The 14,697-nt window shown below is 48.4% G+C and overlaps 2 protein-coding genes across 10 annotated transcripts in view; one reads left to right on the top strand and one right to left on the bottom strand.

Annotated features, from left to right (window-relative positions):
* Window positions 1–2,688: 2,688 nt before the first annotated feature.
* Window positions 2,689–14,697, bottom strand: part of LOC112075235 (cingulin-like protein 1) — a 33,988-nt gene continuing 21,979 nt past the window's right edge. Inside the window, exons 15-22 of one of the 9 annotated variants that reach the window (XM_070440829.1) lie at window positions 7,469–7,558; window positions 6,536–6,619; window positions 6,279–6,403; window positions 5,527–5,593; window positions 5,393–5,434; window positions 3,650–3,813; window positions 3,238–3,544; window positions 2,689–2,723 (exon numbers count right to left, since the gene is read on the bottom strand). In XM_070440829.1, the coding sequence (XP_070296930.1) occupies window positions 3,463–3,544; window positions 3,650–3,813; window positions 5,393–5,434; window positions 5,527–5,593; window positions 6,279–6,403; window positions 6,536–6,619; window positions 7,469–7,558 (654 nt within the window). In that variant the 3' untranslated portion in view covers window positions 2,689–2,723; window positions 3,238–3,462. The other 8 variants (XM_024142260.2, XM_070440824.1, XM_070440825.1 and 5 more) reach the window with 8 other exon arrangements.
* Window positions 12,817–14,697, top strand: part of LOC112075236 (cingulin-like protein 1) — a 4,140-nt gene continuing 2,259 nt past the window's right edge. The window contains exon 1 of the mRNA XM_070440821.1: window positions 12,817–12,878. Within this exon, the coding sequence (XP_070296922.1) occupies window positions 12,817–12,878 (62 nt within the window). The remainder of the gene's footprint in view (window positions 12,879–14,697) is intronic.

The following is a 14,697-nucleotide window of genomic DNA, read 5'->3' as shown; positions in this document are numbered from 1 at the left end:
TAGTTTTTTTGGAACAAGGTTTTTGATTTTCCTTTTTTTCTTTTTTTTTTTTTTTTTTTTTCAAAAACAGCAACTCGCCAGTCCATAAGAACCCCTTGTTACCAGAGCTGTTTGTTGGCAAAACATGTAAATGGATTTTCAAAAAATGGTCAAGTTTTGTCTTTTTTTAACATTAAATACATTAATCCAAAATGAACGACGGACTGCTTTGCAACCAACAAAAAGATTAACGCGACTATACTTGTCTCATTGTGTCCAAGCGACAAAACAGGAAGTTGAGTTTTGTTAATTTTAAAAACCCAGTAGATCTATACATTTGTCTGGCAGTCACTAAGAATCATGATGATCCAAAATTGGAAGTGCAAACTAATCCAAGTACAGATTATGGAAATGGAGCTCATTTTAAGCATATTTCCACCAAACAATATTACAAATCAAAATTTTGATACCTGATTTCAAAAAAATATTTCAAAAATAGAGCAGATTGGTGTGGGATTCATTCATCAGTACCATCCCAATCCCAATTCCATGTATTCAATACATGGCTGTTTCAATCTTTGTTTTTGTCGACTTCCATTGGCGTTACAGAAACACAATCCACAACAAACTAAGGAAAAGGTGGAGGAACACAAAGATCAAGTGCTAATTTGAGCCGAATCCTGCCGGAACAAGATCCGGCACCTCTACGTTTTGACTGTTTCGTCCGGACCCCCTATTTGGCCGGATCTGGTACCTCTCGTGGCATGAAAAATAAGTGTCACTTTTTACCAATGTTAAAATTATAATAAACACGAACAAAGGTTCATTTCGAGTTACCTCTTCCTTAATTACTTCTGCCCCCCCCCCTGTATCTAGCTCACCAAACTAGAATAGATTCCCTTTTTCTAAAATCTCTCTTCTCCTGCTCTGATAGACATGTGAGCCTGCAACTCTCATCTCTCCAGCGTTGCACATTCATCATTTCCCCTTATAGAATTCATAACCCACGCGAGGGCTTCTGGGAGAGCTGAAGCACGCATGAGAAATTGAAAAATAAAATGTTTCAAAGTTATAGAGTTACTGCTGTCTGTTCAGAAATACATTTAATAATTTCAGAATAGCCTACTACACCATGAGAACGCCTTGAAACGTTTGCCACAGGGATAAATATAGCCTATTGGAGTTACAATACAAAGCATAGTCTAACAGTCGGGGGACGCCGCGGCGAATATGTTAGAGAACAAACAGTATGCAGACAAACTGGCCGTTTCGCGAATATTTAAAAATTGCCTTACAATCGCGGAAAAAACACAGGTCTGCGAAAGCAAAAATGGCTTTGCTAAAAAATGAGACATAAATCTAATTGTCAGCTGCTACCGAAAATATTTGATCAACTTCCCAAATATGGTTTGTTTTACAAAGTAAAACAAAGAGATGGCGATTGCACGAGCGCATAGACGATCACCATGAGTGAGCCCGCACATCTTGGGTGGAGAGTCAGTGAAACTGGAAAGCATTTTAGGACTATAATTCCTCCTCATATTTGTAGCCTACAATATTGTTTCTCCACCACAAACTAGGCATGGTATTGATGATTCAAGAAGAGTCGTTTTCCATTGTCTCAGATTCTCAGTGTGTACAGTGTTAAGTAAGCCTGTCATTTGCGCTCATTCTGAAGTTATTATTGGTGCTTCAAGATGAATCGGGAAGTCGGAAGCTCTTAGAAAAGGAGCGATTAGAAATAAGTACAAATAAAGAAAAACCCTTGAATGAGTAAGGTGTTCTAAAACTTGACCAAGTAGGTTACCAACTCTGTATATTCCGGACCTATGACATTGCTCGGTTCTGATATTTCTATTAATATCTTTCTATTACTTTTTGTAATATGCTGTATTACTGACTGTGTGGAGCAAGAAAAGAAAACATTAGTTTTTTTAATATCTGGTGTCAGGGCTGAACCAATTTAACTCTGATTTGATGTTGTGTGTCCATCATAAAGAGGTGGCAGGTTTAGGCCTGTTTGGTTAGGAGGGTGGCCAGTAACCGAAAGGTTGACATATATTAAATTGATTTTTGGAATAGGCGAGTGCGAATAGGGGCTTGCTCCGTCCAGCTCACGGCATTCGAGCCTGGTTATTGCGAGTACTCCAGGAACGGTGCACCCCCTGCCGTTGTAAAGAAAAATTGTAGGTAATGTTAACCGAATTGCAGAAGGTGTGAATTGGGGAGGCTGTGTTGTGGGGAGAGAACACTGTTGAAGAGAAGTCCTGAGATACCTTAAAACCTTGCAGATAGATACACCTGTTTTTCGTCATTTATTTTCACACGAAGAGATGTTTTATGGAATAAGACCTTTATCTAGTATCATTGATTAAATACAATAATGCAAGTAAAAAGTGATGCAGCACACATATTAGATTATTTGATCTGTTTTATGATGATGAAAAGTGAAAACATTACTTATCTTTCCTCCTGTAACTGCAGTTCTAGAATGGCCACTGGAGGGCAGTCTAAATCAAAGGGTTATGAAAGCCGACAGATAGCCAAACCCACACTTTGAAGTTGTACATGGAAATACTTGGTAATGAGAAACTTCTGTAACGCTTTTATTCCTCACAGTCCTCACAGTGAGTTTACCGGCCCTTTGTTGAGGAATCAGAAATCTGTTTGACTTTCTCACCAGGCCTGTCAGAACATCCACAACATGGTCACCAAGGAAAAGTGCGGAAGGAGCTCCTTGTGACCTTGTGTCATGGATAGTCTTGTCCAGTGGAATGAAGAGCTCCTTGTGATCCCAGTGAGAATGAAGAGGCTCTCTAGTTTCCCTAGTGGAATGAGACGAGCTCCATTGTGTCCCAGTGGGAAATGACAGAGCTCATGTGTGTCCCGGAGAGCTTGTGTTCCAGGGGGGTAATGAAGAGCTCCTTTGTCCCAGTGGAATGAAGAGCTCCTATGGTCCCAGTGGGTAATATGAAGAGCTCCTTGTGTCCCCATGTGGCGAATGATCGAGCTCATTGTTTGGTGCCCAGTGGGAATGAAGACTGCCTTGCTGTCCCGATGGGAATGAAGAGTCTCCTGTTGTCCAGTGGGAATGACGAGGCTCATTGTGTCCAGTTGGGAATGAAGAAGCTTGCCTGTGGTGTCCCAGTGGGAATGAATAGCTCCTGGGTCCCAGTGGGAAATGAAGAGCTCCTGTGTGTCCCAGTGGGAATGAAGAGAGCTCCTTGGACCCAGTGGAATGAAGAGCTGCCTTGAGACCTTGTGTCCCAGTGGGAATGAAGAGCTCCTTGTGTCCCAGTGGGAATGAAGAGCTCCTTGTATCCCAGTGGGAATGAAAAGCTCCTTGTATCCCAGTGGGAATGAAGAGCTCCTTGTATCCCAGTGGGAATGAAAAGCTCCTTGTATCCCAGTGGGAATGAAAAGCTCCTTGTATCCCAGTGGGAATGCGCCAGAGTACTATAAGTAAGTAAGTTAGTGCATCTTTCAGTCAGAGTTGATGTCATCCTCACAGACAGTATCATCCTTCTCGATCATCAGGAGCGGGGATGATTTCTGTTGCTTACGCCTGGGGGGGGGGGGAAACACATTTCCGTAGAAGCATTATATATAGCGACAATAATAAAGGATACAAAAACAGATAGATACCAACACACTGTTGTATTTAACTCACCTCATCTCTGAGCGCAGGGCGTTGAGCTGGCTGAGGATCTGATCGTTGGTCTCTATCTGTTCGTCCAGATCTCTTTGTAACTTCCTCTTGGAGTTCTCCAGACGTTCTATCTCCTCCTCGGCCCCATCCATCTGTCTCTTCGCTGTCTTCAGCTTCTGGTTCAGCTAGGAGAGGAGAGGGGGTTATACAGCACATAGTTTTAACAATGCATTGATGTGTTTAACAGTGGTCCCCTCAACTTGGTCTCGAACCAGAGACCCTCTGAACACACCGACAACTGTCACCCATCAAGCATCATTACCTATCGCTCCACTAAAGCCGCGGTTCTGGCAGAGCGAGGGAATCAACTACTTCAAGGTCTCAAATTGATTGAACGCTACTAGTGCGCACCACTAACTAGCTAGCCATTTAGTACTTGTCTGTCTTCAGCTTCTGGGTTAGCTAGAAGAGAGGTGTACATTAGGTAGGATCTCCGTGAATTGGCCAATGAAAAGTCCTCAATGGATGTGAACTACTTTGACTCGCCTGTGTCTTCCTGTAACTATGGCAACACTATTGTAACGACCCTGGGTTTATAAATGTGGATATCGACTCTGCCGTTCGAGCATGCTTTTGCGGCACAGTCGATAGCGCGCCGGACTTCGGGCTAGAAGGTCGAGGGTTCGAGACCCGCTCCCTGCCTGTTTCATTACAATATCTAAATTTGCCACTTGGCGTTCAGAGAGACAAAAGATGTCATGACCAATCTTAAAACATTTGTAATGTCACGTTTATGACAGTATTACGGACACTGTTATGACGTACAGTTTAAATAAAGCGTTAAAAGTAACTATTTTAATTAACTGTAGGTTGTTATGGTTGTTAAGAGTGGCTGGCCCAGGTGCTTAATAAGAGTGGCTGGCCCAGGTGCTAAATAAGAGTGGCTGGCCCAGGTACTAAATAAGAGTGGCTGGCCCAGGTGCTTAATAAGAGTGGCTGGCCCAGGTGCTAAATAAGAGTGGCTGGCCCAGGTGCTAAATAAGAGTGGCTGGCCCAGGTAGGCTAAATAAGAGTGGCTGGCCAGGTGCTAAATAAGAGTGGCTGGCCCAGGTGCTAAATAAGAGTGGCTGGCCCAGGTGCTTAATAAGAGTGGCTGGCCGCAGGTGCTAAATTAGAGTGGCTGGCCCAGGTGCTTAATAAGAGTGGCTGGCCCAGTGCTAAATAAGAGTAGCTGGCCCAGGTGCTTAATAAGAGTGGCTGGCCCAGGTGCTAAATAAAGAGTAGCTGGCCCAGTGTTCCAGTTGTTTTGAGATGTGGAGGGTCAACACCTTTAGTTGTCCCGCCCCATTTGAGTTCTATAAAAACATTCCTTTGTGTGTTTACGCTCAACCTTTTGGTTTTCTTCCTGTCTTTAAGTTCGGTCGTTTGCCTCTTCTAGGGCAAATTTAGTGGGCGCTCATTGTTGGGTGTCATTTAGGTTACAGTTGTTACTAGTCAACTTTCAGTGGACACCCCATGAGTGTCTTTCAGAGCCCTCCTAAAACCCAGCCTGTTTCCTGTTGGTTGTTGGTCAGTGACTCTTTGTAAGTTCCTCCTTCTGTTTGTTTTCTTGCTGGGGACGTAACACTGGTCTTTCTTGGTTCTGCATAGATATGGCTCATTGTCACGTTACTGGTCTTTCTGGTTCGCATAGATATGTGCTCATTTGTCCACGTTACCTGGTCTTTCTGGTTCGCATAGATATGGGCTCATTGTCCACGTTACCTGGTCTTTCTGGTTCTGCATAGATATGTGCTCATTGTCCACGTTACCTGGTCTTTCTGGTTCTGCATAGATATGGGCTCATTGTCCACGTTACCTGGTCTTTCTGGTTCTGCATAGATTGTGCTGATCATCACTTGAATCATCATCTCCTTCACTTTTCTCTCTAGTTTCCGGTTGGCTTGTTGCAGGTTGATGTTGTCTCTGAGAAGAAAATATGAAACCATGTCAGACACTCATGATCATAGTCCTCACCTCTCCTCTCCCCTCCACCTCACCTCTGCTCTCCCCTCCACCTCACCTTTCATGCTCTCCCTCCACCTCCCTCTGCTCTGCCTCCTACCTCCTTTCATGCTCTCCTCCCCTCCATCTGCTCTCTCTCCCTCCACTCGCTCTCTGCTCTCCTCCACCTCACTCTGCTCTCCCTCCACCTCACCTCTGCTTCTCCCCTCCACCTCACCTCAGCTCTGCTCTCCCCTCCACCTCACCTCAGCTCTGCTCTCCCCTCCACCTCATCTCTCCTCTCCTCTCCCTCTCCACCTCATCTCTCCTCTCCTCTCCTCTCCCCTCCACCTCATCTCTCTCTCCCCCACCTCACCTTTCATGCTCTCCCCTCCACCTCACCTCAGCTCTGCTCTCCTCTCCCTCCACCTAGCTCTGCTCTCCCCTCCACCTCACCTTTCATGCTCTCCCTCCACCTCACCTCAGCTCTGCTCTCCCCTCCACCTCACCTCAGCTTCCTCTCCCCTCCACCTCACTCAGCTCTCCTCTCCCCTCCACCTCACCTCTGCTCTCCACCTCACCTCTGCTCTCACCTCTCCTCAGCTCTCCCCTCCGCTCCACCTCACCTTTCATCTCCTCTCCACCACTCATCACCTCTCCCCCTCACCTCTCCTCTCCCTCCAGCCTCCCCTCCAGCTCCTGGATCCTCCCCTCCAGTCTGGAGACCACAACATCCTGGTTGGACCTCTGGGAGCCCTCTAGATGAGACACCCTGCTCTTCAGGTCCTTATTCTGGAAGAGAACAATACAGGGTGAGCAGGACATGTTATATAAAGAGGGGTCATGAAGCCATTGGGTCATCTATCGCAGGTTCAACCATCGACTGTAGAGAGATTGGTGATGTCACAGGGGTTAGAAGTATACCTGTCTCTCCAGAGTGATCTTGTCACACTCCAGGTCCTGTCTGACTGCTCTCTCCTGCAGCAGCTCACCTCTTATCTGCTCCATCTGTCAGCAGAGAGAAAGAGACATGAATAGGCCTTCACTTTACACACTGCAGAATACATTATGAAACTATTATGGAAATTATGTCTGGTCTGTCTGTTTGCATTTCATTCTAGATCAGACAGCAAGTGAGCAGGATCCCAAAGACTATTCTCTACTGACAGTCAGTGACCCCGGCCGAGAGGAGGACACTACTGACAGCTAGCCAGAGGCCCCGGCCGAGAGGAGGACACTACTGACAGTTAGCCAGAGGCCCCGGCCGAGAGGAGGACTCTACTGACAGTTAGCCAGAGGCCCCGGCCGAGAGGAGGACACTACTGACAGTTAGCCAGAGGCCCCGGCCGAGAGGAGGACTCTACTGACAGTTAGTCAGAGAGTAAAGGGAGTGTAAAGGGACAGTAAAGGGACAGTAAAGGGAGTGTAAAGGCATTGTAAAGGGACAGTAAAGGGAGTGTAAAGGCAGTGTAAAGGGACAGTAAAGGGAGTGTAAAGGGACAGTAACAGATTCATGTTGTGTTTTAATTAGTCTGACCTACTTTACCAGCATACACACCCACACACACACTTATAGCTGCATCAGCGTTTCACAAACATAAACACGTGTGTTGGGAGGCAGTTGCTGACAGAAGGATCGTATCCTGGAAACTAAGGATCTCAGTCTGACCGTCCTCTTACTTCAGCGACGGTCAGTGTTGGAAGAGGACGACGTCTGAGAACTCAGACCTAAATGTGCTCATGTCTGCCGTTAGCGGGGGAAGGCCCCTGATTGGGCACTATCTAGTGTGTGTGTGTGTGTGTGTGTGTGTGTGTGTGTGTGTGTGTGTGTGTGTGTGTGTGTGTGTGTGTCCTGGCCTGTTGTTTTCCTTGATCCACTCTGTTCATCAGGAGATCTGTACTGTTCCTCTCGTCCTGCAGATCCTGCTCCAGCTGGCCCATCTGACCCTGTAAGAGGAAACACAGGATATATAACCTGCGGTTATGTGTAATACGGGGGCGGCAGGTAGCCTAGTGGTTAGAGCGTTGGGCCAGTGACCCCGGGAAAGGTTGCTAGATCATATCCCCCGAGCTGACAAGGTAAAAAATCTGTCGTTCTGCCCCCTGAACAAGGCAGTTGTACCGTACTGTTCCCCGGTAGGCCGTCATTATGTCTGGTGTCTGGTTCCCCGGTAGGCCGTCATTGTAAATAAAAATGTGTTCTTAATAGACTTGCCTGGTTAAATAAATAAATAAATATATATATATTCTATTATTATCTGTTAAATAATAACACTGTCAAAACATATCTTATAACTATTCATATTGTTTTCTATTAGCTATGACATGACTTGTATAGACTGGTCTGTGGAGTCTACCTGCCACGGGTACAGGTGACAACATGTTTTGCCATCAGCGACACAAAACAGCAGTTATCCTAAGTCTCAGTGGTAATCAGCAACTGACGCGATTTTCCACTTCCCTCTCATCTCTACAAGGACATGCAGGTGGAAAATAGAGGGATTTTCCACTCCCCTCTCCTCAAGGACATGCAGGTGACCTTACCGTGGTCTGAGATCATTCAAAAATATTGCATGCGATAGGTTAATCTTTTAAGATATGTGATCTGTTACGATATGGATCCTTTAATGGGAGTGCTATAACGATATGGGATCGGTCGTGCGAGTATGGTAGCTTTACGATAGAGGCCCCATTGTGAGATGTATCTTGTTTTACGATAGTGGGATCTCTTTTGTGATAGATCTCTTGCGATATGGAATCCTTTACGATAAAGTGTAGATCGTCTTGGTGATATGGGATATCTTGTGATACGTCTCTTGGCGAATATGGGTAGTCTTTTATGGAATATGGATCTCTTGTGATATGGGGGGGATTCCCCCATTGTGATATGTATTCGGTCATTGCGATAGGTGTATCTTTTACGATATTGTGATCTATTTACGATATGAATACTCTTTGGAGATTGGATCTCGCGATATGTATTCCGTTTACGAATATGGATCTCGTTTGTGATAGATCCTCTGCGATACTGTATCTTTTGAGCCGATTATGGGGGATCCATAGCGATATGGGATCTCCTTGTATAGCGGAGGCTGCTCGTGATAGTATCTTGTGCGATAATTAACTTTTACGATATGGAGTCTCTATGTGATCAGTATCTCAATGGCGACTATTACTCTTTCTCCACCGATCCACACGACCTTCGCATATGGTATGCTTTACGGATATGTTCTGGATGGTGATACTGTCCCTTACGGAATAGAGTCTTTTAGCGGCACCATTTCAACGATCAGTGGATCATGGATAGTCGTAAGGTTGTTGAACCGAGAGGTAGAGAGCGAGGATGGGGATGTGCGAGTGTTGAGATCAACACAAACAGAGAAAAGTTGGGGAGATACGCGTGGGAGGTATAAACAACGTGGTTACGGGTACTTAGGAAGTCGCGGGGCCATATGTCCTTTCACCTACTGAGACGCACGCTGACCTGTGCAGGCACCTGAGGCACATCTCGCAGCATAAGTAGCAGGAACCGCGGGCTGCGGAAAGGATCGGTAACAAAAAGAAAACTATCATACGGTTTGCTTCCACAACGACTCGATGAGATTTTACTGCATGCTACCACTAATCCACACCATCCGAGGTTTTTAAAAGCCCATCTCAGGGCATCCCCCCACCCCCCTGTACTGGCAAGACAAAATGTGGATGCGATTTTCCCACTCTGACCTGATGAGCATGTTACCTCTTCAAACCTATTCCCACTGCTGTTAGGCAGAGGAATGAAATCCCTATGTCCCTCATGTCTTGAGAGAGGGAAGTGGAAAATCCCCTATTCACACTGCATGTGCTTGGAGGAGAGGGAGCTGGAAAATCCCTCTATTTTCCACAGCCTGCGATGTCCTTGTAGAGATGAGAGGGAATGTAGGAAAATCGCGTCAGTTGCTGATAGCCCAACTGAGAGACTTAGGATTAACTGCTGTTTTGTGTCGTAGTCTGTTTGATTAGCCTATAACTGAGTGGCAAAAGCAATGGTTCACTGAACACGTGGCGAGTAGGACGCTCCACGACCATCTAATAAGAGTCCATGCGGTCATATGTAAAGCATAAATAGAAAACTAAGTATGAAGTAATAGATATGTTTGACAGTGTTTAGGTTATCTGAACAGAATCGATATGGCCATACGAATATATATACGATATCAAATATTTAACCAGGGGCGTAAAGTCTGTTAAGAGAACACGTGGTTGGTTTATTTACAAAATTGACGGCGGCCCTAGGCCTAACGGGCGGAACCAGAGGTATTGTGGCTAGCACGTCGTAGCATGGCAGACGAGGACGGGTACGCCCGGCTTCGCTTAATGTGAGCCTGGAGGAGACGGCGATAGTGTACTGTCTTCATGAAAACATTGTACCTGGCTGTGTCGTAGAGGGATGGGAGGTCGCAGGAACATGAGGCAGATGGTATGGTAAATTAAGCGCAGCTTGTCAGACCTGGGGATAAATATGCCGTAGGCAAGCCTTCACGGGGGTTACTAAGGCCCACACGCGCTAACCACAGTAGGGCTAGGCCTGGCCGGCCGTCCCGTATACACATAACCGGTCAGGTTATCTAGGGCGCTTGGCGGGACCCCTGCTCTGCAGTGGTTCCTCTTACAGGAGTCAGACAATGCGGTCTTGCCAGCTCCGGAGCGCAATGGATCGCAGGACGCATGAAGGAATCAAGCAGCTACCAGATCTCCTGATGAACACTAGAGTGGTGGATCAAGGAAAGACAGACACGGTCGTGAGGACAGCACAGGTAGGTTCGTGAGTGTACCCGGCGTCGAGGACGAGGTCGTGACGAGAGGCTAGGGTGACCGTTCAGCACGTATGGGGTGTTACGGTGGGCAGATTGTTCGGTAAAGAGCGAGTAGCCGCGTAGCTGTAGTATGCCACGGGCGCGGGGATGTACGGTAAGGTTCAGTCATGAGTGGAGCGGGGTGGGTGGGCGGGAGGGGGCGTCGAGCGGCTTGGGCGCCGGCGAGGTCGCTTAGGCGCGCAGGTGTTAGGACAGGATGCACGGGGTATAAGGGGGTGGAGCGTGTGTATAAGGAAAGTAGTATAGCGCATCCGTTTAGGCGGGTGGGAAGGGAAGGTTGTCTATTACGATGTGTGGAGGATCTGGGGTGGCACGGGCACTGTCTTTAGCGGTGGGCGTTACCGAACTCGAGGGGATGTTGGTTTTAGTGTGTGAGGACAGAAGGGCGTTTACCCTATCTGGTTGTGGGCTGATGGCGGAGGATGGGGATCGGTGAGAAGTCGGGGCCGCAGGTGTTTTATATGTTCGGAGGGCATGAGGAAGTCGTTCCTGGTGTTGTCAAATATGCGTACGACATAGAAGGTTCGGTCTATAGAACGTCGGCTGACGGATGTGTCAAGGGATGTTTGACATTCATAGTAGGGTAGTCATTTAGGCGGCTATTGATAATCGCCTGGCGGCATTGACGATGGGAGGACGTCGGAGGTCGGATGATATTAGGAAGAGAGTAGTCAGAGGGTTGCGTAGAAGCTCGCCTCAGATTCGTCCTAGCTGGCTATGCTCACTCTCTCCGGGGCAGGATGTAGCAGTGATGATTCGAGTTCGGGAGTAGATAGCGAGGCGAGTGCAGCATAGCAGGTTGGGAGCATGACGGTAGTATGGGGAATGGTTGAGGTCATCCAGGGCGTAGACAGCGGTGACTGGCTGGCCTGAATTGAGTAAGGGAGTGAGGGTTGCTGTGAGAGAGTCAGCGGAGACCTGGCGAGGCTTTCTGAGGGCCCGACACACGCACACACACCACACACGACAGACACACACACACCACACACAACAAACACACTTGATAGTGCCCAATCAGGGGCCTTCCCCCGCTAACGGCAGACATGAGCACATTTAGGTCTGAGTTCTCAGACGTCGTGCCTCTTCCAACACTGACCGTCGCTGAAGTAGAGGAGGTGGTCAGACTGAGATCTTAAGTTTCCAGGATACGATCCTTCTGTCAGCAACTGCCTCCCAACACACGTGTTTATGTTTGTGAAACGCTGATGCAGCTATAAGTGTGTGTGTGGGTGTGTATGCTGGTAAAGTAGGTCGAACTAAAAAACACAACATGAATCTGTTACTGTCCTTTACACTCCTTTACTGTCCCTTTACACTGCCTTTACACTCCCTTTACTGTCCCTTTACAATGCCTTTACACTCCCTTTACTGTCCCTTACTGTCCCTTTACACTCCCTTTACTCTCTGACTAACTGTCAGTAGAGTCCTCCTCTCGCCGGGGCTCTGGCTAACTGTCAGTAGTGTCCTCCTCCGCCGGGCCTCTGGCTAACTGTCAGTAGAGTCCTCCCTCGCCGGCCCCTGGCTAACTGTCAGTAGTGTCCTCCTCTCGCCGGCCTCGGCTAGCTGTCAGTAGTGCCTCTCTCTCGGCCGGGGTCACTGACTGTCAGTAGAGAATAGTCTTGGGATCCTGCTCACTTGCTGTCTGATCTAGAATGAAATGCAAACAGACAACCAGACATAATTTCCATAATAGTTCATAATGTATTCTGCAGTGTGTAAAGTGAAGGCTATTCATTCTCTTCTCTCTGCTGACAGATGGAGCAGATAAGAGGTGAGCTGCTGCAGAAGAGAGCAGTCAGACAGGACCTGGAGTGTGACAAGATCACTCTGGAGAGACAGGTATACTTCTAACCCCTGTGACATCACCAATCTCTCTACAGTCGATGGTTGACCTGCGATAGATGACCCAATGGCTCATGACCCTCTTTTAATAACATGTCCTGCTCACCCTGTATTGTTCTCTTCCAGAATAAGGACCTGAAGAGCAGGGTGTCCTATCTAGAGGGCTCCCAGAGGTCCAACCAGGATGTTGTGGTCTCCAGACTGGAGGGAGGAGGATCCAGGAGCTGGAGGGAGGCTGGAGGGAGAGGAGAGGTGAGGGGAGAGGTGATGAGTGGTGGAGAGGAGATGAAAGGTGAGGTGGAGCGGAGGGAGAGCTGAGAGAGGTGAGAGCAGAGGTGAGGTGGAGAGCAGAGGTGAGGTGGGGGGAGAGCATGAAAAGGTGAGGCTGCAGGGAGAGCAGAGGAGAGGTGAGGTGGAGGGGAGAGGAGAGCTGAGGTGAGTGGAGGGGAAGAGAGCTGAGGTGAGTGGGAGGGGAGAGCAGAGCTGAGGTGAGGTGGAGGGGAGAGCATGAAAGGTGAGGTGGAGGGGAGAGCAGAGCTGAGGTGGAGGGGAGAGGAGAGCAAGCTGAGGTGAGGTGGAGGGGAGAGCATGAAGATGAGGTGAGGGGAGGGAGAGGAGATGATGGGAGGAGAGGAGAGGGAGGGGAGGAAGGAGAGAGTGAGGTGGAGGGGAGAGGAGAGAGAGAGATGAGGTGGAGGGGAGAGCAGAGCTGAGGTGAGGTGTGGGAGGGAGAGCAGGACTGTGAGGTGAGGGGGTGGAGGGAGACAGAGGTGAGGTGGAGGGAGAAGCATGAAAGGTGAGGTGGAGGGAGAGCAGAGCTGAGGTGGAGGGGAGAGGAGAGCAGAGCTGAGGTGAGGTGGAGGGGAGAGCATGAAAGGTGAGGTGAGGGGGAGAGCAGTAGGGGAGAGCGTGGGGGGAGGGAGCATGAAAGTGAGGTGGAGGGGAGAGCAGAGGTGAGGTGGAGGGGGAGGAGGAGGTGAGGACTATGATCATGAGTGTCTGACATGGTTTCATATTTTCTTCTCAAGACAAACAACCTGCACAAGCCAACCGGAACAGGAAAAAGGAAGAGAAAGAGGTGATGTATAGAGTAGAGGAGATGAGTGAAGTGGTGTAGCGGAGGGACGCGATGCGGTGGATGACAGAGGCGAGGGGGAGGTGAGGATGGCGGTAGGGTGGGTGGGAGGTTGGTGAGGAGGATTGTAAGAGCAAGCATCAATCTGAGATTTGGAGTGCAAACCGGGAGGGTCGAGAAAGGACTCGTGGAGATGGAGTAAGTCAGGTAGACTGGGCGGTAGGCGTGTACAATGAGCCGCATAATCTAGCAGGAAACCAGGCCCAGGACTTAGACCGCGGGTGGACAATGGACGACGATATCGGGGCGTATGCAGCACCAGGGAAATGAGCCGGAGGGTACTATTGAGGCGGGGTGGACAATGAGTCCCCATATTGGCTTATGCCAGAACCCAAGAAGACCCTAATAGAGTCCTTTGGACATGGAGCAAAATCGATCATGGCAGGAAAACCAGAATAGACCCGAACCGGGGAAACGGACGAGGTTGCGAGGACGAGGTAGTCGAGCGCGCAACATATATGCGAATGCGGAGCTGGTCGTGGTGTGGGCAGAAGCCAAAAAGAACCAAGTGTTGAACCGTTCCCGAGGCGCACAGAGTAGGTGTGGTTAAAACCATCGTTCAGAACCATTGAAGAGGTGAACTGGCTACGAAGATAGATCGATCGAGCACATATGCAAGGTTATGGCACCGACCGTTGAACGCGAGGATGACGAACGGAGGATGCCTGGGGATGTTTTAGGAGGGGCTCGAAAGGACCTAACTCGATGGGGGGTGTCCCCACTGATGACTAGGGTGTGAATCTAGGTACGCAAACTGCTAACCTAAATAATCCAACTAATGGTTGAGCGGCCCACGTAGAAAGATTTGCCTAGATAGAGCAAGATACGATCGAGCACTAAGACGAACAGAGAAGCTAAACCAAAAAGGTGAGCGTAACCACGACAAAGGATGGTTTTTATAGCTGGCGAAATCGGGGCGGCGAAACAACTAAAGGTAGTTGACCCCTCACAGTGCTTCAAAATCATCTAACAGTTGGACAGCTGGGCCAGCAACTCTTATCGTTAGCACCCTTGCGGCCACCAACTTCTTATGAGTTAAGAGCACACTGGCAGCTAGCTCTTGATTTTAGCAACCTGGGCCTGCCAGTGCTATAATCAGGTCACCTCGTGGCCAGTCCACTGATGCTAAATCTTAGTTCACCCTGGCCATGCCACGTCGTTTATAACAGCTTCTGGGGCCAGCCAGCTTATGTAAGCCCGTTGTCCAGGCACTCGTCATTTTAGCACCTACCACCACTATTAGCCCTGGCCAC

This window comes from Salvelinus sp. IW2-2015, unplaced genomic scaffold (assembly GCF_002910315.2).
Source record: "Salvelinus sp. IW2-2015 unplaced genomic scaffold, ASM291031v2 Un_scaffold3042, whole genome shotgun sequence".
Classification (NCBI taxonomy): Eukaryota; Metazoa; Chordata; class Actinopteri; order Salmoniformes; family Salmonidae; genus Salvelinus; species Salvelinus sp. IW2-2015.
The sequence above is the reverse complement of the archived record's forward strand: the minus strand, read 5'-3'. Positions and strand labels throughout refer to the sequence as shown.